At 44.6% G+C, this 23,216-nt stretch overlaps 1 protein-coding gene across 1 annotated transcript in view; it reads right to left on the bottom strand.

Moving 5' to 3' along the window:
* Positions 1-638: 638 nt before the first annotated feature.
* Positions 639-23,216, bottom strand: part of PTPN14 (protein tyrosine phosphatase non-receptor type 14) — a 101,898-nt gene continuing 79,320 nt past the window's right edge. Inside the window, exons 13-19 of the mRNA XM_024751196.1 lie at positions 22,415-23,216; positions 17,922-18,065; positions 16,562-16,780; positions 13,294-13,422; positions 10,637-10,871; positions 6,769-6,932; positions 639-2,111 (exon numbers count right to left, since the gene is read on the bottom strand). Of these exons, the coding sequence (XP_024606964.1) occupies positions 1,983-2,111; positions 6,769-6,932; positions 10,637-10,871; positions 13,294-13,422; positions 16,562-16,780; positions 17,922-18,065; positions 22,415-23,216 (1,822 nt within the window). The 3' untranslated portion in view covers positions 639-1,982. The remainder of the gene's footprint in view (positions 2,112-6,768; positions 6,933-10,636; positions 10,872-13,293; positions 13,423-16,561; positions 16,781-17,921; positions 18,066-22,414) is intronic.

Raw genomic sequence — 23,216 nt, 5'->3', positions numbered from 1 at the left:
CAGACAATAAACCAGTAACGGCAGCCCAACTGTTAAAACATCCCTAACAGCAGAATATCCCGAGGACGGAAAGTCCCTAAGGAAAAGGAAACAATACCTCTTTGCTTGCCGATGATCCAATTTCTGAGCGTCTCCTAGTGAGGGTTACGAGCTGTGATCCACTGAAAATACACGTCATACTAGTGGTTTTCTTTTTCAGATCACACAGCAAAATTCCAGAATCTATGGCGCTCAGCTGAAGTTCTACTCCTTGACTGATTCTTTAGACCTTGGAAGAGAAGGTAGGAGGCCCTCCATCGCCAGATACTGAGTCCAAATACAGAGAACCACCACTCTAACACCTGGCCAGATGTGAAACCAAGTTGATTCGTACTCCAAAGTAGTTCATCAGGAATCTGCTTCCGCACCCGCCTGTTGTGGTGACCAGAAGCCACAAAGGCACACTCTTTCTGGTCGACTGGATGCCATTCTTTCTTTATATTTGCACCTCAGGAGGAAAAAAAAAAAAAGGAGCAGTGGAAGAAGGCATCATGGAACACCCGCAAAAGTCAATTTTAAGAACAAAGCCACAATTAAAAGTTGCATCAAGAAAAACTAGACAGTAGAGGGGAAAATTCCCCAGAAGTCAACAAGAGGGATAATGTGCAGAACACGATTTATTATGGACTAACCTACAAAATTCAGAAAGACAGTGACCAATGAAGGCCCAGAAGGAGACGAACTAAGGACTGAGCTTCAAACTGAGGGCAGGGTTAATACCACAACTGACCAGAGTGGGCTGTATGGAGAAAAGGAAAGCAGCACAAATCTCACCGTCTTTCAGCAGGTGGGCCAAGCTTTGGACTGCAAGGTCCTGGGTGGGCTTAGTTCTGCTCCTGCAGGCCAAAGGCTGGAGATGCTAGCAGCACAGCGGGGATAACACTTGGGGTGGCTCCTAGCAGGGCCCCTGCCACCTGAGTGCCAAAGAGCCCCCATACATCAGCTTTCCCAACCGCTTCCTTTATAACCTTTCCATGGCACCCAGCACCTTGACCTTCAGATCCCCGTCAGCACACACTTCATATTTAAATAAGAAACAATATCAAGGGCCTGCATGTCTCCTCTCTCTTCCACACTGGTCTGTTATCTTCTCTCAATCAGGCAAGAAGCCCAGCTGCACAGACGGCCTGGCCCAGGGCCTCGGAGGCCACCAGACTAGGGTCCACTGAGCCAACAGGGAGAAGCAGCAAATATCAAGGGTGCAGTCTCCAGCAGGGGAACAGGCTCCAGAACCCAGAATAAGGAGTGGTTGAGAAAGATACAACACAGAGTCCTCATTCTTCCTGGGCAATGGCAATCACTGCATCGGAAAGGGAGCATTTCCTCTAGCTGGTCCTGTCTTTAACTCAAGTCTGGGAGGAAAAAAAGAGACTATCGAGGGAGAGGGCAAAAAGGGGAAAGGGAAGGAACTGCCCATCAAGCCGCAGGAGCCCCCAAATATAGGAAAAGAGTGGTGTTCTCCTCCAGGAAAGGGTCTTAGCCCTTTATATTTTAGGATGAACTCATTTTCTTGCCATCTTTGATTTGGACATGAGCAATTAGGCTGACAAATTTCAGGGCTGGTTACAAATCTGGCTGCAACTTCACTAGAGATGTGTTCCCTTATGCCTCTGTCCCCCAAATAATCCACCAGGCAACCCTCCCTACTGACCTATTACAATGCAGATCAGTCAAAATGCGGTTCAGATGAAAAGTACTATATTATTGTGAAAACTGCATTACGATGATTCGCAAAAGTTATTCCAAAGGGGGAAAAAATAAATTATCTCATATAAAATAATACATGATGTCTGTGAAGGATCTTGGCGCTCCTGTCTTCAGGGAGCCCGTGACCTGCCTGTTCCGGCCATCCGCGCCCTGCTGGGGGAGCAGATGTTGTCTGGAGGTGCTTCCCCATCTGTAAGATGGAGCTGGCTGCCTCTTCCAGGAGCTGAAGCAGGGGGTTAAATGAGTCTGGAGTTTTGGAGGAACTGGATGAGGACCTGGTAGACAAACTTGTACTGAGCGATGGTCTGGATCATGAACATCCTTTGCTCCCTGAGGAGCCTCAGCATCATGGGCACTTCCACCTTCTGCAAGAAAAGAGAAGAAGATCCTGAGATGGTGGTGGGGCCGGGGGGGTTTCCCTTGGTTCATTCCCTCATCCAGGAAGCATTCACTCGCTGCCCCTGTGCAGGTACAGGAGAAAGCCAAAGACAGCCCCCTCTAGGTTATCCCAGTCAAAGACCCTAACAGTAACTGGAGTAGCTGGTCGTCATGTACCACTGTTGTGATATTTAACTACAGACCAGTCCACTAGAGAAAACACAGGCTGGCGTTAAACCCGATTGGTACTCTTAACCCTACCATGACCCAATGGTAGGATTTAAGCCCTTTCTGGGTCTTTGCGTCTTCATCTGTAAAATAAGGATAATGATGCTTTCCTCCGATGGCAGTGTGGCCTTGCCCAAGTTAGTGACATTTCCTCGGCAGTAACACAGGGTGATAAACAGTACCCTCCTCAGAGGATCAGATGAAGAAATACATGTAAAGCATTTAACACAGTGTCTGGCACATAGTAGGCTCTTAGTAAAGACTACTCACTGTCTCATTAATATTAATGAAATAAGAACACTCATGCCCATCCTGCTACCCCACAGGATCGCAGGCATAACCAAGTGAGATAATTTACATGTAAACCTTTAAAACATCAAAGCACAATCTCTGGGCACCAGTCACACATGTTCGGAGTGAGAGTCTTTAACTAACGATATCTTGAGTATTAAATGAGATTGCCAATGTGTAAATTCTTTGAAGATCTCCAATGGAAAGGAATTAATACAACGGATCATCGGTGCCATGGTGTCCCCTCACTTGTGTCACTTTCATCCTCCTGGACCAGCCAAGGCAGAAGCACCATGGAGTCAATGTGCCATCATGGCCTTGGTGTACTTCCCCCTGCTCTGGGAGCCCTTAATCCCGGCAAACGACCACACCCACGAACTTAGCAAGGACTGAGCAAGCATCAGAAATAAAATAATAAAAACTCAGCTGTATGTCTTTTCTTACTTTACTTTCAAGTCATTTCAGCTATTTCCAAACTTTGTGTAGCTACAGTACCATACATGCCATCCTGTTTAGTCGCGCTTCTCCAAAACTAGTTAAGTAATGCACACCACAGATTTAAAAGGAACAAGTCCCTGGTAATACGCAAAGAGAAAAAGGCATGTGACTCCTTAAACTGTTAGTCAAAATACAGAGCCTAGACCATAAGCTTCTGATGGTAACTAGTGGGGGTCTGTGCCTAAACTCTACTCCAGAGTGACTGACATCGTGATACACAACACAGAGCACCTAATAATGAACTTAACATAATGCATGATAAGCATTACTCTGTGTTGGGCACTGAATATAAGGATAGAATAAGGCTGCTCCTACCTCATACCCATCAAAGGCTTTGACAAGAGAGGCAGGGTCACACAGAAGCGAAGAGGTCATCTCCCTGTGCCTCAGTTTCTCTTTGGTAGATGAGGGTGCTCACAGAACCTCTCTCGTAGGGTCACTGTGAAGGCTACGAGCTGTAAGGCTCTTGAAATAGTGTTGGCACATGGTAAACACTACATACACGTTAGCTGTGGTCATTAGAGCATTTTCATTCTCGTCATCATCACAACCACCACCACCTCCCCCACCACCATCTCCTTTACCTCTACCATCTCCTCCACTTCCATCTCTGCCATCATCACTGTCATTCATGGTCATTACCATCTCCACAGCCTGTAAGACTCAGCCCCTCAGGCTGACTCAAGGACAGTATACTAGGTGATATAGGGCAGTTTGGAGACAAGACAAAGTTCCCCCTGGTCCTCAATGAAAAGAATCCTTCAGTTTGCCTTGAAGATGCACTTCCACAGGCTCTGCTGCCCACCGCCCCTAACCCAAGGAAGCCGGAGGCAGCTAATGCTTGCTCCATCTTGCTTAGAAGACGTCCCCCCACCCCCCTACTCTACGAAGGAGGGATAACCAATTCAGAAAAGATCAAGGCATCTTGCTCTTTGGCTAGTGAGAACCTGACCTTTTGTAATTTAGCTAATCTGGGACAGGTGGCCAAGAGAGAGTATCACAAACCATGAAACTGGTGCGTTCTGAAAACAAATGCATGGGCATTAGAATGTCATAGCTAACATTCAGTGACCAAAAGCGACAGGGCACAAAGAAGCTTCCCAGGGCAGCCCAGGAGAATCCCCTCGCAGCTGCCCGACTTCACGGTTAAGCATCTTTGCTCCAGGAAAAAGAAAAGGCATTTCACTGACGAAATTAAAACTCTATGGATTATAGACTAAAACATAAAGTATCCTAAATCCAGAAGCCATGGAAAGAAGATGGGAAGGTTTAGACGGGAGAAAAATGGGACAACCCATTTTATATTGATTTAGCAAAATCTTTTGTTTAAAAAACAAAGAAACGTGGTTGCACTCTTCTAAAATGAGGGTTTGAATTTTACTAGCCAGGTCTGAAGCAGAACAAGTAGAGACCTTTTTTCTCCCTAGCCGGCTACCAATAGCAATGATGGGAAATGGGACAGATAACGCTGGCTACATGTGCTAGGGGAAGGGAAGTGAAAACTATGAGTCATCTTGCTATCTTTGAAAATCAATGGGAACAGAAGTCCTTTTTGGACTGACCACATTCCAGTAAGTGTTCCGGCATGCAACTGGGCATTGAGGAAATCTGCTGTGTCTGGATACACCATAGAGAATTTAATCACCCCGAGGCCTCACCAAGTCCACTCAAGGCCCCAGTGGCTGAACCCCTTACTCTGTACCACGCTGGCTCTGACATCTGTTATGTTCCACTGGGCCAGTGACATCTGATGATCGATGAGCCTTCATGTCATCGTATTACTGAGACTCAGCCTTTGATGGGTCTCCAAAGAGCTCTCAGAACACAGCGATCCTTCACGTCAGACCAGACTGACAAAACAGCTTCTCAAGTTGAAAAGGAGGAAGGGGGAACAGAGGAAGAGCACATGGGGAATGCAGAAAAGAAGGGGAATTTGGCGAAGAAAGTGACATGAGGAAAAGATCTCTAAGTGGGGAGGGGAGGATGCGGCCCTTCTTCCTCCCCAGGAACCCACTGGTGCTGCCAGTGGAGCTCGGATATGCTCGAGCCACACGTACCCAGATTCCACTGCATCTGAGTCTATCTTCCCAGCAGTGAGCGGATCTGGGACTCAGTGGCGAGCTATTCACTCTACTAGAAACTCCTAGAGACTTCTAGTAGTGACAGAGAAGCAGACAATCAAGAAATCTCATGTGAGACAAAACGATCAAGACTCATAGAAGATGACGAGATTTCTGTTATGTAGACTCAAGTGGTTCCATGATGGGAATTTTGTTCCCCAATAGAATGTTTGTTTGTTTGAACAACAGGCCACATGTGATACAACTCCTCTCCTACTTTTTAGCAGCACAAACATTCATATGTACAGACTGAAAGTTTCCAAAATTAACCTTTCATAGGCAGGGAACTTAAAAATCCTTTGAACATATTTAAACTTGGCATTTATCGTATTCCGAGAAGTTTGAATATAACAAACTCCATGGGGCAATATTTAATCTGATCTTCAAACCATTGAGTAAATACATATATTGTTATATAAATTCCTTCACAGAACATGCATTATAACATCTCCTGATTTTAAAACTATCAAACCACTTCAAAAGTTTCCTTTGATTCTCCAAGCTGTACAATTTGTGAATTGAACAAGAATCAAATGACACCTGGCATTTGGAGGCAGAGTGAAGACAGGAAATAACTCAGGGCCAGGAGGTGAGAGACCTCACTTCAAACCTTGGCACCACTGCTTAAGGGCCACCTGGCACTGGACAAGCCACTAGATTGTTTCTGGACCTCAGCATCCTTATCTGTAAAACAGGAACGGGGCGTGTGCTGCTAGCGGTGATTAAAGAACCTAAGGAAAAAAAAGTGAAAGCCATCTAAAACCCCTAAAGCCCCCGGTGAGAATAGAAGGCAGAAGAATTGTTCTTTCGCCTTTGATTGCTATTTGTCTCATCTCTACAAAATCAAAAGCCCCTCGGTGTAACTCCCTGACCTACAGCAAGAAGGGAACGCCACACACCGTGTGGGCACAAATTCAGCCGCAGCCCATGTCTATGGGAGAAAAGCTGGGCCTCCAGCCTCAGCAAAGGCAGGCCACGTCTGTGCCCTCGGATTACCTACCCGGCTCTGCTACACACCACTGCCAGTCTAGACAAGAGCAAAGAGCCCCCTCAAAAAACTCCCCACTAAAGAATGAAAAACGTTTTTAAAGTACACACATTTTCACGCAGGAGTTAAGCCAAAACACATCCCAGAAGTGCAAGACGCATCTATACCATATGCGACCCAATAACCCACTGTGGAAAATTACCCACAATAAAACCAGACCTTCTACGAAACACTGCAGACTTCTGGGAGTTGATGCCAGCAAAGATCAGATTTTCTAAACGTTGCCTCTCTCACAGTTTCAACTCTTTTTCTATATTATCGGGGTCTCTACACAGAGCAGTGAAAGGCAAAAGATCAGGAAGGTTGTAAATGTCAGAGTCCAACTAGGAATCATGGGTCTGGAAAACTCTCATCAGGAGAGGAAATTAAACAGTGGAAATAGAAGGGTACAGGTGAAGGTTTGGCCATGGTGTAGATTGGTCCCCAAGGTGGAGGATTCAGAAGCCCAGAATGACTTACTTCATTATGCTCCAGGCAGTAGATCATCAGCTCAGAAAGGATGACCACGCCAGTCCTTCCCACCCCAGCACTGCAGTGGACCACTATTGGGGGGTGCTGGTTCTTGGTGCTTTCCAACATGCTGTTGGTATGGCGACGGACCGACTGGATCTCCTCCAAGTAGGCTGCAAGACAACATGCAAATCTTGTCACTGATGTCCTGCATCGCTTTGCATACAAGGGAGGGGAAAAAAAACTGTGAATTTTTTTTTTTTAAGTGACAATAATTTACACTACTTACAAGACACTAATTATTTGGCTGGTACCCACTCTACAGTCCTGGATCCAGAAAGGACCAGCTGGGAGTCAATTAGTCCACGGGAGAATTTGTTCTTTAAATTAAATAGTTCTTTTTAAAAAATTAAATTCTGTCTTCCCCTCTGCAAATCCCAAAGTCCCCCAAGCAGATGATTCTCGACATTACTTACAGCAATTCCTACTATTAACAGACTGGGATCAGACACCAGCTAGGTTCCCTTGAAATGCCTGCCTGTCAGAGCCAATTTCTGGTGGGAAGAGCGTCCATCTGCCCTCTCTTCCTTCCCCCCACTGAATGAGTGAATGTCAGCTGAGGCTCGACTCCATTTTTAGATTATAAAATAGACTTTGGGGAGCCTGGTTTTCAGCTTGGATCCCATGTGGTTATGTGAGTAGCTCAAGATAACCCCCCTTTCCTGGAGGCAACATGTGGGTGGGGTGTGTGCCACGTGCCCCCGTCAACATCTGCTTAGCCCCACAGGGCTGTGCGGGAGACTGTTCACTACTCCAACTCGGCACAAACTGAAAATTGCTCAACCCAAGCCTTAAGGACTATTTTTTTTTAACGGTCATGAAAAAAAGGAAAAGTATATAAATGTAATCCCCAAACAATCCAAGAACTGGAAAAAGTCAATTAGTAACTGAGATTTTATAGTAGCTAGTTCAGGGGAGAAGCAGATTTGAAGGTTCCTGATACTCAGAAAAATCTCATCCCAGTGCAGCAGCATAAAACCAAATGAGGAGAAAAACTCAAACTGCTGAAGAGAAAACAGCATTCAAACCATTCTCATAATTTTTTATAATTAATTAATTTATTTATGTTTGGCTGTGTTGGGTCTTCGTTGCTGTGCGCGGGCTTTCTCTAGTTGCTGCGAGAGGGGGCTACTCTTTGTTGCGGTGCATGGGCCTCTCACCGCGGTGGCTTCTCTTCCTTGCGGTGCACGGGCTCTAGGCGTGCGGGCTCAGTAGTTGCGGCTCGCGGGCTCTAGAGCGCAAGCTCAGTAGTTGTGGCGCACGGGCTTAGTTGCTCTGAGGCATGGGGGATCTTCCCCGACCAGGGCTCGAACCAAGGTCCCCTGCATTGGCAGGTGGATTCTTAACCACTGCGCCACCAGGGAAGTCCCCGTTCTCGTAATTTAAAAGCACCTGTGTACACACAATGACTAAGAACTCCAATTTCTTTTATAACCTTATTTAATTAGTAATCTGAAATAGTTTACCCAAATAAACGTTTACCACCATCACCATCACCACCACTAATAATGTAAAATGAGATAGAACAAAACAAAAGAGGGAAGGCAATCTGAGGTGACTAGATAAGGTAGCTGCTATTGGTACCAACATGAGCTAAATACTGAGCATGGAATTCCTTTCACAATTTTTTTTCCAAAGGGGAAAAGATACTAGACAATGACATTTTCTGACGGCAGGCAATGTTCACATACAAGAGACTAGGTTTTTCTTGTGCTAAATTTAAGGAGCGAAGTAAAAGGAATATTGATCAATAAAGCTGATGCCACCGTCAAGGGGAATTTCATGAAACACAGAGAAATTAGATTTAAGCAGATTCTTTCTCCAGCAATCATATTAATAAAGTTCCTTAAGGTGTAACTCAGTGAAGACCTATGGAAGACGGTTTGACCCAGTTCCTCTGCATCCAAATAATCTCATTTAAACACAAACAAAAATCTCCTAAAATTCTTAAAAACCTAAAGAGCCAATATTTCTAAGACCCTGCTCAGCACACTTGTCCTGAGTTTCTTAGAAAGGTAAATTAATAAACACTGTTTAAAAATATTCTCTATATTTTTCAGTAATTTAGACGGGCTGTCCTTAAATTGGTTCTGATTTAAAAGATTTGATTGTAATTTTAACCATCTCATAAAACCTTTTATCAGATCTGTTAGCCAGTCATCAAACGGATCTACTTTTATTGTTTCCATTTTCTGAGTCTTGCTTCTAATAAAGCAATTAGCAAAACAGTACCAGAAAGGAATAAAAAGAACACTGTTATGAGGAAAGAAAGCTCTGCAAAGGTCACTGTGCTCATTAATATTTTGAGCTGCAGGTAACTGTTTGACCTCAGGCCAGCCACCAACCTGCTCTAGATCTCATTCTAGATCCTTTGATTCCAATCATCTTTCTTACTCTCAGTGTCTGACTCCTTAAGAACCATCATCACTTTAATGAAAAATGAAATAGCTGCATTGATAAATAAGTGTACATCAGAATCTTTCTGTTGGAACTTGTGAAATGGTACTTTAGGTACTTGAAAACCTATTCTCTCTTCTCTCCCCCACCCCTCCTACTCTAAGTGAATATCAAAATAAAAATCAAGGTTTTGACATTCTCCAACCTCCCTTTGTTGTGGCCATAGGTCTTCTGCCAGCTGGTGAGTCAACAACATAGCAGGTGTAGTAAAGCTGCAGGGCACCCTTAGGCCTCCTTCCTAGCTGGGTGAGGAAAGAGTAGGGTTTCCCACAAGTGCAGGATGTTTAGGCAACTCTGTGGAAGGGAAGGAGGCTGCTGCAGCCATCACCAAAAGCATCAGATCTCACCTCCAGACTGTGATCACCGGCCCGTCTTCGTCATGAGACCGCAAGAGCCTTTAAAACAAAGACTGCTTCATTTCTGCGTTCTAAGAGCCCGATTCAGTGCCTGGCACTGGTGGACACACACCCAGTTTTTGGCCTTACAAATAAAGTACTGTATACAATCTGGATGAATTAGTTTCTAAGATAACCATAGCTTGAAAACTACACATAAATTAATGCATCCAAAAATGATAGTTTCAAATACTACAAGTTGATTTCAATAATTCTTAGTATGTTTAATCGTAGGTATGAGAAACTACTAATTGGGATTTACCGCTGTAGGAAATACAGGGCTTCCGAGATATAAATTTTCATGAGAAACTTTTAAAGTTGTTTTTTCTATATTTTATTGCTTTGTGTTTCTTTTTTTTTTTGGTTGTGGTAAAATATACATAGCAGAAAATTTACCATTTTAATCATTTTAGTGTACATTACATTAAGTGTACAGTGGCATTAAGTATATTCACAGTGTTTTGCAAGCATCACCACTATCCACTTCTAGAAATTTTTCATGGTCCCAAACAGAAACTTTCTATCCATCAGACAGTAACTTCCTATTCCCCTTCCCCCTTGCCCCTGGTAACCTCTATTATACTTTCTATCTCTATGAAGTTGCCTATTTTGGATAACTCATGTAAGTGGAATCACACAACATTTGTCTTTTTGTGTCTGGTTTATTTTATTTAGCATAATGTTTTCAAGGTTCAGACACGTGACACATATCAGAATACTAAAGGTCTAAATCAAGGTAGAACCAATTAGTTTACCACATTAGCTCATCTGCATAAATGGTAAAGAGAATATGATAAATGCCATGTATTAGTCTTCTCTGTTCTACACATACTACTGCAGTATTATATACTGAATGTTGTTAATACTTTTGCCACTTAAGAGAAAGTAGACTCTCTTTCCATTTCACCTCCAACTGATAAGACCATTACTGTTGGTAAAACCCCGACAGGGAAGAAAAGACTTACACAAAAATCCTTGGACATCCTCTGGGCAGCCGTGATCTGGCCAATCAGTATATTGCAAATGCCACACTGTCCTTTCCTGCCCGGACAAAAGGTGCTTGACCTTCAAGCCTGTGGTTGCATAGCAACCGGAATCTGTTCGGAACTTTGTGGTGACCTTGAACTTGCCATAGGTGGCTGAGCTGTGCTTGGAACCCAGTTTGGGCCAATATCGGTGGCTCTTGGTTCGTCCGCCTTCCTGAATCAGACACAGAAGCAAAATTGGACGTGAGTCAGGGGAAGCTCTTATCCTCTTAATCTTAAAATCTAAGGACAGCGGAAAACTTGAACGGCTTCTAAGGCACTGACTCAGTAGCATCATGCAGTGTCTATCCCAGAGTAGATACCCATACATTTTAGCTGACACCAATAATAAGATTTACCACACAGTGACATCAATGGAAAAATGTGAAGATTCACAACTGGGCTGCAGTTGAATGTTAGAGAGAAGAGCCAGGGTGAAGACCAGAGGCGGGAACAAGCTAGGTGTGTTCAAGAAACAGAAAGGTCTTCAGTGTGGACGGCAGAGAGGAGGTTAGAAGGCCTCCTGGTCCACGGTAGGGCATTTGGATTTCACCCCACGGTCAGTGGGAAGCCATCCAAAGGTGAAGAAGTGACCTTAAGCAGAGGAGTGACAGATCCCAGTAATCGTTCTAGGTCACGCTTCTCACGTCGGATGCTCAGCCCTGGGCTCTCTCTGTTACACCCCACCAGCCACTGACACTGTCTTTATCATCTAGTGTCAATCTCACGTTTTTTTCAGCCTGACCCATCTGTTTTAGTTCCACTGACAACTGAAGCAGAGGAAAACTGGCTTTACCCCTCTTCTCTCTCCCTTAATTTTATAATCTTTTCTGGGGGTATGCATTCTCAACCATTTACAAAATGGGGTCTATTTTAAAGTTTTGCACAGTTTTGATATCATGTCTTAGGAGTGGGAGCGGGATTGGAAGTGATGGCAGCTTAGAAGGGGACCCAGCGGAAGGGGGTGGTGCGAGAGGAGAAATGCCCAGCGCACGGAGCTGGGGGAATGAGTGGCAAGTGAAGGCTGCCTGCTCACAAAGCAATACAGCTTTGGGTGACACAAGTAATCTTGCCCTGGTTCTTTGGGTTGAATTGAGTCTTCTTAAATTTGAAGCACACCTGCCTCTTTTATTTAACCATCCTGTGAAAGGTTTATCTGAGGCCTTTAATTTACATAACTGCTGAGTACCTACATCAATTACAGATTTCAAAAGACGGTAAGTCTCTGGCTGCCTCACAGATCACTGGATTTTGTTCCTAAGACTGGTCCCTTCTTGTCACTCAGGTTTTGGCTCAAATGCAACCTCCTCAGAGGGCCCCGGGCTGCAGTCTAATCTAAAGTAGCCCCACAGTCACCCTCCATTCCATTACTGGTTTCATTTTTTTTCCATGGCACTTACCACTATCCGAGCTGACTTTGTTCACTTTTTACTGTAAATCCCACTGGGATGTAAGCTCCCTGGGGACAAGGGTCATGCCTGTTGTGTTTACCCTGGGGTCAGCACAGATGGTAAGTACACTGTTTTAAGTTGAATGAATCCCTCCCAAGGATGTAATTCGATAAAGTTATAAAACTAGAGATTTTCAGGAACATTTACTCTTTGTGGGAAGGTGGGACAGAAGGTCAGCCTAGAGAAGTACAGCTGGCCTGAAAGAGACCAAAGTCTTTCATCACTACCTTCTAATGGGCTGTTCTGGAAAGCATCTGCTCAGAAGAGTTAATGAAGGGAACATGACTTTTTTTGTTTCCAGTTCTTTCTGCTCCCCATCCTTTTAAAGTTGTTAGGAAAGGGATATGCAATACCATACATACGATAAAAAACAAACAAACAAACGAACAGAAAACTCTTTTTCCTTAAATGACTTCAAAACATAAGTTAAAATTTAATGAAAGGAACAAAAGGAAGTGGTTAAAATAAAATTAAAATAAAAAATCGAGACTGTGACAAGAGAAGAAACCCAAAACGTCTTCCCCCAAAGACAGCAAGCTCCAAGCGAACTGCTAGACGGAATGGGGATATATGCCAGTTTTTGGAACACCACGTAGACTTCTCTAGTTACAAGGGAAACACTATGTTTGACTTGGCAAAGGAAGAAAAAGATTTTTTTTTTCTCTCCCCAAAGAAAGAGGCCTCTACAGGAACAACAGCTCTGGTCTCTTTTCAGCTGATAAGCAGGAGGGCATGGGAGCCGGCCACGCCCGGGGTTGGGAATATATGCCGATTTACCCAGAGCAGCCCCAAAGTTCTCAAACTCCAGCGGAAAGATCATTGCTTTGTTTGGCACACAGAAGTGAGCTGGCTGAACTGAAGTTTGGTTCTTTTTCGTTTGTTTGTTTAATTTTAGTTCATGGTGATCCAAGGAAAAGAGTTAAGAGCTGGATAAAAACGGGGCATAACAATAAATTATCTTTGGAAAACAAAACAAACCTATATGCAAGTAAGGAGAGGAAAGAGATGCACGTCAGAGAGAAAAGGATTTGCAGAGAAATGGTGCTGCCGGAAGGAGGATGAGGCAAGCAAAGTCGTAGACACAAAGCCCATCTTCTGCCCCCCGCCCCCGCCGGGACAGATGGCTGTACGGCCATTCCCCCTTACCTCCTCTGCGGTGACCATGGCGATCACATTCGCTCCCTGCTCCCACACCATCTGCCAGAAGTCATGGCATGTGTGTGGCAGAGGCCCCTGAGTGGCGATGTAGTGCCATTCTGCCCCACCAACCACCACCTGGAAACCAAGGCAAGCATTAGTGAATAAACCCCAAATCCAGGACAGAGTTACATGCTGACCACGGGTCCTTTTGTAGCCACTTGAAAACCTTGAATAATATTTTTAGGCCAAATGTGTTAGTGCTATCATCAAAAGCCCTGACACCATGGGCAGCTAGTGACATCCATGCTCACATGAAAATACGTTTTGCCACTCAAGCTTATTACAATGTACCTCATCATTTTTGGTCTACAACCCACAGTAATTATGTACAAACCAGTGCATATTAAAAACGTATATATAAAACATATATATATATATACCCACATATACAATATTACATGAATATATGTATATAACCTAACAACTTGTTACATAAATAATAGTTATGTTTTCAACATGCAATGTACTGGTAATTGCCATTCTCTTCTCCTTTTTCTAGTCTATTCCATTAAAAAACAAAAGAAAACAAAACAAAAAAACCCCAAACTGCTCCCGACTACTAAATTGATTTCATATACCACTACCATATTGCAGTCCACAGTCTGAGACACAGAACTCCATGACGTCCTTTTAAATAATAGAAAAATCTGCCATGAAAGAACACCCCTTTGGGAGCAATGTCTTTCTACCACTGCCCTGGTTATGAAGTGTATCCTAAACCTCTGTTGTACCCGCTACTCTGTACCACATACGGCAGAGGTATCATGCATGTACTTAAGCCAACAGTACATGATATTGTATCATCACCTTCCCCTCGTACAATACCACAGCATCCAACTGAACTTTGGAGTCATGAGATGATTTTGGATAATAAAGTCATTACCCCACACAGCTCAGGGTGATCTTGGGAGGATAATTCTGCAGCTATAAATATTAGCAGCAGAGATGCATCAATAAAACGTCATGCCTCAAGTGTGAAAGCTCATGCCATCAGGGTGAAATGGTGGCCTTTGGAGAGATTCTTTCTGGGTTTGCCTCCATTCCTGTGCCTTCATACTGCCAAGTCAGGCTCCCTTACACATTCACCAGTGGGGGATCTCAAGATGGTGCTAGGGGCAATGAAGTGATCACTTTTTGAAACTTTTTCTCTCATTTATTTTATGAAACTATACACTAACTTGATTCAAACAAAAACAATGTCAGTTACTGTCTCCTTACACAAGGCACGTTTAGGTCAAAGCTGGCAAGCAAAATCCATTTTCCGAGTACCGGGGGGAGATAACACTCATACATTTGCTGGCCGGCTGGCTAGGAGTTTGGCTTATCTGTGGAATTGTGATTTTAAACATTAGCCTCTCTGGCACCCTACAATATAGGAGCCATAAATACTTCCAGAGTATGCTGCTGCCTAGGGCCTTTCAGCGTATTCCCGGGTATTGACAGGAGGGTATTAAAAACTGCATTAAAAACACAACCACCAAAGCTACTGAGGTAGATTTCACAGATGTGATTCCACGTCTGGAGCAAATAAATCTCTGTTCTGTGTTCACGGCTGCTTGGAACCCAGGGAGAAAACATTGGCAAGACATATAACTCTACTCCAAAAACACAAGGACAAGTTCTTGCAAGCTCTCTGGGTCTATTAAACACACCCATGTCTAACCCGGATCCACAAGATGAAATGTGGGCCTCAGAGAATATGGAGGAAGGGATGTTAAGAACACCCACTGGGCACAGCGCATGCAGACTGACAGCTTTTTCCAGAGAGCAGATGGAAAATGGCGGAGGCGTTCTGGCCAAAAGAAGAAGACAGTATATTGCAGCTGTGGAAGATTTTCTCAGACAGTCTAGCAAGATGCAGCCGTGTGATCTGCATCTTTGCATGCATTATTTTGGTCATTGTTTCGTTATCTAAACTAAGCCCATGAAATTCACCACCGTCAGTTTCCTTCAGAGTTTCCTGGGGCTCAGTTTTTACTGTTTCATTGTTTTGAGAGTTCTCACTCTGAAAAATAAGAGTAGAATACACAGTATGATCCATGAGAGTTGACGCCATCCTATTTCCTTGGACAGGACTTTCTGACACTTAAAAAATATATGTGGTTATCTATGCTGGGTGAACAAAACCACTACAGCCAACCATGGTACACTTCCCATGTTCTGTATCAAAACCATTAGAACTGATACATAGGCCAGACATCTGGCTGTATTTTAACGGCTCAAAGGAACCTACCTATAATTTGGCTACAGTTGAAAAGTCCAATGAGGAAAGGAAATAATGCCAGACACAGATTGTCTACGGTTATTGATCACAGCAGACTAGGAATCTGAACCTTGTATTGTTTTGAAAAGCGTCCTGTAACAACTGTTAACAATTACAGGAATACAATTCACATCAGTACACAGATTAATGCCCCGCCTTCAGAGGTCAGAGCAAATGGTGACATTCTAAACAAAGGTGTTCTGTCATTACAGCCCTGAGGAAGGTAAGCTATTTAGGAAACACTTCGCTGCATGCACACATGTATCCATAACTCTAAATTCTAACTGAAGTAAAGCTAAGCTGAAATATCAATACTGAGATATGAAGATTTGGACTATTTGAAATAGTAACAAACATTTAATGACCCCAACGCACTGAATAATGGTGGCAGATTCATTATCAACCACACCGTTATGGCTTATGTTGAAAGTAGCCCACTCTGGTAAACATCATGCAAATTTGGGACTTCAGCCCTAAAATGCCTAACTAGTAGTATTACAAGGGAGAAACAGTAAGTTTCTGTTGCTCTTGAACATCATAACTCCAGTGACAGAAACATCATGCCTGTGATTTCCAAATTCTCCATCATCTGCAACTTACACACCGCAAGGGCTAATCCTCAGCTTTACCTGTGGGTTTTCGGGAGAGTTACGACACACAGAGAGGAGAAAAAGTTAAACCCTCTGTAATGAGCCAGCTTCAGAAATAGCTGACCTGAGGTTTTTCTTCCCTGAGGCCGCTGGGCTTCCTTCTCTCTGTGCAGTGATAGGCACGGCCTTCCAGTTGACTAAGAAAAGCACAGGAGTTCAAAAACACTCCCTTGGGGTTTGGGGACAAGCCAAGATGCACAGTGGCGGCCCGTATGTGTTCTCCTCCCTGCCCTTTTACCGTTGACCCAGCAATCTTCAGCCAGCCTTCCCAACACGCCCCTCTCCACCCCCAACTTCTTACCTTGATGTGGGAGGCGTTAATGTAGCCTGTGTTGTTTTCTTTGGTCGGTATGAGCTCTACGCGGTTCTCCTCATAGGGGACGACCTCCCGGATACGGCTGCGCTCAGCATTTTCTGGCAGAGCTGCCGTGCTGAAAACGCCATTTGCCTTTTTCTTTGGAATCTGCTCATATTCTGTGAACACCATCCCCTCTTCGAGCTTCTTCTTCAGGGTTCTGAACTGCAACAGAAATTGATCTCCAGCTCTCTGAATTACCTTATCCAAACACTCCAACCAAACCACCAGATTTCTTCAAACATTTCCAGTGACAGTGTTAATAAGCAGTTTCAAGATGGACAACTAATATTTGATTATTTGGTCTCATTACCGACCATATTGCTCGTATCTCTTGTCCAATAACCAATTTCCTTCTCACTCATACCTTAAACAGAACGAATCTGCCAGACCAGGCAAGAGTGGAAATTCAAAATTAGTATTTTCGTTATTATCACCTCCGTTTAAAGTTCTAGTGATAAGGAGATTGTTCATCTTAATTACCCAGACGTCCCCTCCACTTACACAGCTGTTCTTAGCTAAATTTTAAGATGATACTGGTCTACAGTCCTCTAGTCGTGAGGATTAGACGCCCCATCTTTTATTTTTCCCACGGTCAAGCTACTAATAACAAAACAGGGTATTAATTAGATTAAATGATCCCTCTAAAGCCCCTTCTGGCTCTAAGAGCATGCTAATACTTCATACATGCTGGCAAAACCTAAAACCCTACTCTTATTGTAATGCACTCTATTGCATTTACATGACCTGTTTCTTAACCTGACAGCAATTTCAGGAACTAAAAGAACGTGTTTCTTCACCTCTGAAACACTACCACGCAATGTCTGGTTACTTTTCCCACAATGCATTACCCTAACAATGATAAATCAGCCATATGTTATAGCCAAACAAGGGGCCAGTGTATTAAAGAATTCTATAAATGCGTGGGTAAAAGAATCACTCCCTAGTAAAGGGTATTTGTTCACAAAAATCACAGAAATTGAGAGCTACAGCAACCGCTTAACTTCTTCATTTTGCAAAAAAAATAAAGACACAGGCCCAGAGAAATTGAATGACTTGACCAAGGCCACACAGCTAGGTAAGGGCTGGTGTCTTTAGGGGTCGTCATGGCACCAACCTGACAAAGAAACATGAGGTGCTGGAAAGGATCGATTTAATACAGCACAGACCAGGTCTTGCTAAGCCTCAAACTGAAGAATGAATTCGTCAAACACGCCTTCGTGCTGGCATGTCTGGGCGAGGAGAGAGCGTTGGAATCCTAAGACCACAGAGAATGAGTCACACGTTTGACAAGCCCAGCGCTTACCCTCTCATCCATGGGAACTCGGGTGGCATCAACGCGACTTTCTTCCCGCCCCGAGCCCCGTGCAACCGAGAGTCCGTTCAAGGCTGCCAACATCAGTGGCCTCTTCTGTGCCTCCAGGCCTGCCATCTTCTGCTTCTCTAGATTCTTGCGGCAAGAAAAGGCATGTTCTCATTGTGTGTAATACCAGGAGAATGCTGGAATGTGTTTTAATCTCCCCAAATCTGTAACTCCCCAGCCAAGGAATGCAGACAGTCACCATTAGCAGGGCAAATTCAAACACAGTCTTCCCATTATTCCCACTGTGCTGGAGGAAGCTGGTTCCTCCAGGCCTCCTGAGCTTTTATTTAAAATAGAGGAATGAACAAACAAACAAACAAGAGCAAAGACCCAACACAAATACATCCTGCCTCGGGGCTCACAAGAAAACAGTGTACAGGAGACACTTTAGGAAGATAAGGGCTGAAGGAAGACAGGACAAGGAAAAGAGAAACAGAGATTCATGAATAATCAAACTTAATCACAATGATGCACCTTTTATACAGATTAAACAGTAAAAACCTTATAAAAACTGTTTGTTGCATTCTTAAGAGGTTGGATACATACATAAATAGACAAAAACCTTCCCAAGTTTCCATTCAGAGGGGCTCAAGACTTGAGGGTGTTAATCCTGTATTGACTCTCTCTGGTCCCCGGGATATCATCCCCAAAATGAGAGCTGCTGTGGTTTTAGCAGAGTCACTAATACCACAGCCTGGGGCCACCTGAGATGACCTACCCAGCAGCACCCTTCATGCTTCATCCAGAAGACCCACAGGAATGGACACCATGGCTCCCAGGGACCATGGTGGAGCAGCGGTGGATGTGACTGAGCCACGGGAGAACACGGATCTAGGGGCCCAGCAGAGCACTTAGCGGAAGGTTCGGTTGTTAACACCTGGCCCTTGTTTGTGGCTTTGCAACTCCTCTCTACTCACCTGCACAGACACTGAAACTGGATCAGTCGGGGCTCCTGTTACTTGGTCTATGGCTGTGCTTCCTCATGCCCTCTAAACTGATTGAGGTACCAACAAACCTCCATTTACTCATTTCAGTCAAGACAATGGGAGCATTTCCCACCAAATAATCTTGTCTTAGAAGACAAAAGCACAGAGACTTCATAAAGCATAGAAACAGATGAGTTTTACAGAGTTTATGATTTTGATCCACACGAAAGGGAAACCAATTTGCAGGTTCCTTTGGTTGCCACAGATGAAGGGGTCATCTTATTCCTGTTTTCTTTTTTCAAACCTTTAGGTATTCTTTTTCTTAGTCTGTCATTTAGAAATCTACTCCCCAGAGAAGTATCTTGATGGAGCCACGGTGCAGATTATTCTAATTGTGGGTGTAAGGGGATGGCATTACACCCCTACGTGCATCCCCTCAATGCCACCTACAGTCAGAATGGAGCCTTGGGAACTATATCCAATATCCTGGGATAAACCATAATGAAAAAGAATATATATGTATATAAATATATCCGAGACACTTTGCTGTACAGCAGAAATTAAGCACAACATTGTAAATCAACTATACTTCAATAAAGTTAAAAAAAAAAAAAAAAGAATGGAGCCCTGGCCTTTATGAGTGATTCTGTCAATAAGATGCTTGGTCCAGTGACAGGGCTGACCCATCAGACAAACAAAAGGAGCATCTCAGAGGACGATTAACTGTGAGAAAGTGAGAAAGGTCCCAAAGGTATAATATTCTTAAGAATGGCCCTGGTTTCTCAACCCCAGACAGATTTTGAAAGTTTTGGATTTAAATGTGCTGGTGTGTGTAGGGGGGGTGGGGGGGGAGGTGTTAGTTTACTTGCTTATTAGTTTGTTTTTGTGAGGGAGAATTTTCCCCCCATTATCTCTTTTAGTTGAGAATGTTTTACTCCTCCGCAAAGTTTTAAGACAGCAAATTTTTTTTTAATAAATGGTCCTGAGGTCTTCCCAACAGTCCTTCTGCTTCCTTCCCACCTGCACCATGACGTAACCCCAACTGGGCCCAAAAGCCCAAAGAAACCTATTTGTCTTTCTTGGGAAAGGATTACTACTTACCTAATGAAAACTGAGACCCCAGGGATAACCTATTTCTCTTAGCTCCTCCTTACTTATCCTATCAGCTTATTACCAGAGATCAAAAATAATTAATTCAAAGATCTGATTTGGCCTTTTCTCTTCCCAGTACCTGATTTGGGGTTAGGTGACTAAAGACAGTGAAATGTCTTCCAGGCAGCAGTAGGAGCCAGGAGAAGCTATCAAGACAACAGGCCTGAACTATCCATCAAATGGATAAGCACCTCCAGAACTGGAGGGAGAGACTTGCCTGCAGGGCAAATTCTCACCATAGCTGTCTCCCTCCAGTTCCTATTTGGTTACATTTTCTCATTTTCTTATCCTAGGGAGGCCCCGACGGCCTTCTCTTCTTAGTCATGCCTAACAAGCCAGGCAAAGGCTACCTATGGTGGCAGGCGACAGACAGTCATCTGAGATGTGGGGAGGTCACTGGGGTGAGTTTCTTCATAAAGACAATAGAGACCCATCCCAAGCATCAGTGCCAGTGGTGGTCACCACCTTGTCTGGCTCACTGAAGACCCTCCAAGTCCTACTCTGAGGTTGGGACACCAGCCAAGGGTGGCAGCCCTTGAGCTCACAAGTGTGTAGGACTTGGGAAAAAATCAGAGAAGGGACTTCCCTGGTGGTCCAGTGGTTAAGACTCCATGCTTCCAATGCATGGGACCAGGATCTTAGCTGCTGGTCGAGGAACTAAGAACCCACATCCTACGAGGCATAGCCAAGAAATAAACATTCTTTTAAATTAAAAAAAACAAAGAAGAAGGTACACATTTAAAAAAAAAAATCGGGGAAAATGACATAGGGCTGGGGTAATGATGTTCCTGAACTAGTTAAGGGGTAAAATTGGCTATTCACTCTTACCCAGTGGATGGGATGGGAGGACACGTGGAAACAGGGGAAAAGGCCCTTGCTCCTTTGTGATAATGCCTGAAGCACTATGTAGGGAACCAGTGCCATGAATTTGGCTACAGGCTTTTGTTTAATACAGGTAACAAGAGAAGAGAATGAATATGACCTAAGTGAGGCTAGGGGACCATGCAGGCAGCAGCTGAATGCTTAGATTGATGGGTTCTTGATACTGAGTTGTGTTACAGGGGTGTGAGGCCAAGAAGTGCTGAAAATCCCTTCCTACCAGTGATTACTTTTCCCCGACTCAGAAAGCTCTCACCCCAGGCACCCAGCCTCGCATCTCATTCCAGCATCTCATTCCATCCCCAGGAAAAAGCTCCCCACCAAGGCACCTAGCCCCGCATCTCAGCCCAACGGTCTTATTTCCCACAGGCACAGCACAACTTTCACAATTTCCCTCTAGGTGGAAAAAGTTATGCCTGTACCAACTTCTTAGCAATACTCCACGGATGGCCAAAACCGTGAGGCTAAGAATGTTCTTAAGGTTTGTCTAAAGTAGGGACGTTGCTATGGACTAGACTCCTAAACCGAGGGACTTGGCTTCCTTAAAATTTTGGCTCTTTACAGGTTAATTCCCTCTGGAGAACTGGGAGACTTATAAATGAAGAAAGTCTAATGAACTCCATCAAAGCCCATTTTAAGTTACAACTGCTCTGGAGTTCCTAAAATAAGCCCTGGCTACCTTATAGTTCAGCTGTGGTACATGCAGAGGAGAAGTCAGTCTAGGTTTGAATGGTGACATTGAGAGGATTTTTAAACTTTTTAAGGGAGTGAATACTTCCAGGACAAGTGTGGTCTGTGTATAAATATGCATGTGTGAATTCTTGATAGAGTAAGAATGGTTAATGGAAGCTCAACGGTAAACTTCTGGGTTTATTGTTATTCTCTTGGATTTGTGTTAAACATCTCTCGAAAGAAGATTTGAACATAAAGCTGGATACATCATGGACAATATTGATGAACGATCCTGACATCTAGATCTACACAGAAAGCTGTGCTCTGAAGGGATGCTGCTCTTTTAATATCTAATTGGGGGGGGGGGGGGGCGGGAAATGCTTTCCCCTGGAAAAACCAAAGTACCAGGAGATGGAGGAAGGTGAGCTCCTGGCAGCTCATGCAATGGGAAGTCTGACCCTGAATAAAGAGCAAATGCTGGCCCAGACACCAATCTCAACACCACCAACCTGTAAGATCCTGACTCTCTCACAGCACTTTGCACCAAGCACACCTACGAGGAGCCATGAATGAGAATGGAACGTTTATGCGAAAACAAAGTTATGTGAAATGAAACACTACCTGTTTATATGCCAAGTGATTTTTAAATCCCTACCACATTCCCTGAATAAGGCTTGCGCTTTCTTCAGTGCCCAGAGGATGTATGTCTAAATCATGGAAAAGGAGCAGAGGGGGCTGCGGGAGAGGGTGGAAATCAGCCCGTTTAACTGTCCCTCGAAAGATGCCCTGGGAGAGGAAGCCACTTACCCGGATCATCATCTCTCTTTCTATAATGCTGTCCTCCAGGGAGAACATTTCAGACACAGGTCTCTCCTTCACAGGCTCTTTCTTGACCCGCTCCTTCACACTTGTCAGGTCGGGCTCTGAGATGGATGGACCAAGAGAGGACCCGTTGATGGCCATCTGGTCAGCCCGGGAGATACTGATGGCCTTGGCTGGCCCCTGCCTCAGGACCCTGGCCCTGGCGATGGCGGGAGGAAGGCACACCTGGTCTTGCCCCAGCGCCCCGTTGCTCACACTTTTCCTGGGTCCGGGGTACTCGGGTGGGGGCTTGTTTGGAATGCGGGCTAAGGCGGCCTGGAGCTGGGCGCTGTACTCCATCTTCTCGCGGAGCACGGGGATCTGGGGCACCGGTTCCGGAGACTCCTCTTCTTCCTCCTCGCTCTCACTGCTGTGGATCAGCATCGTGGCATCCGAGAAAGTCTTCCTGTGGTGATACTCGGGAAGCTGGGGGACCTCGTGGCTCCTCGGCACCTCCTCGGGTGGCCCCGGCTCCCGCAGAGTGTTGCGGCGGGCCATGGGGATGTTGAGCGACTTCAAGGTCATGGCTTCCATGCCCCGCACCATGCTGCTCATCACCTCCAGGCTGTGGCGCTTGTGCACCGTGCCGTGGTGCTTGGTGGCCGTGAGGGGCTCGCTCACCTCCTGGAGAGACTGATGCACCACCGGGGAGCTGTCCTCCTGGAAGGTCTTCACGGACAGCTGCACTTTGCGAGTCACCAAGTCGGGGCTACTGCCGCTGACGTACTTGTGGCGGTGGCTGGCGAGG

This window comes from Neophocaena asiaeorientalis, unplaced genomic scaffold (genome assembly GCF_003031525.2).
Source record: "Neophocaena asiaeorientalis asiaeorientalis breed wild unplaced genomic scaffold, Neophocaena_asiaeorientalis_V1.1 scaffold67, whole genome shotgun sequence".
Classification (NCBI taxonomy): Eukaryota; Metazoa; Chordata; class Mammalia; order Artiodactyla; family Phocoenidae; genus Neophocaena; species Neophocaena asiaeorientalis.
This window is presented reverse-complemented; position numbering and strand designations above follow the sequence as displayed.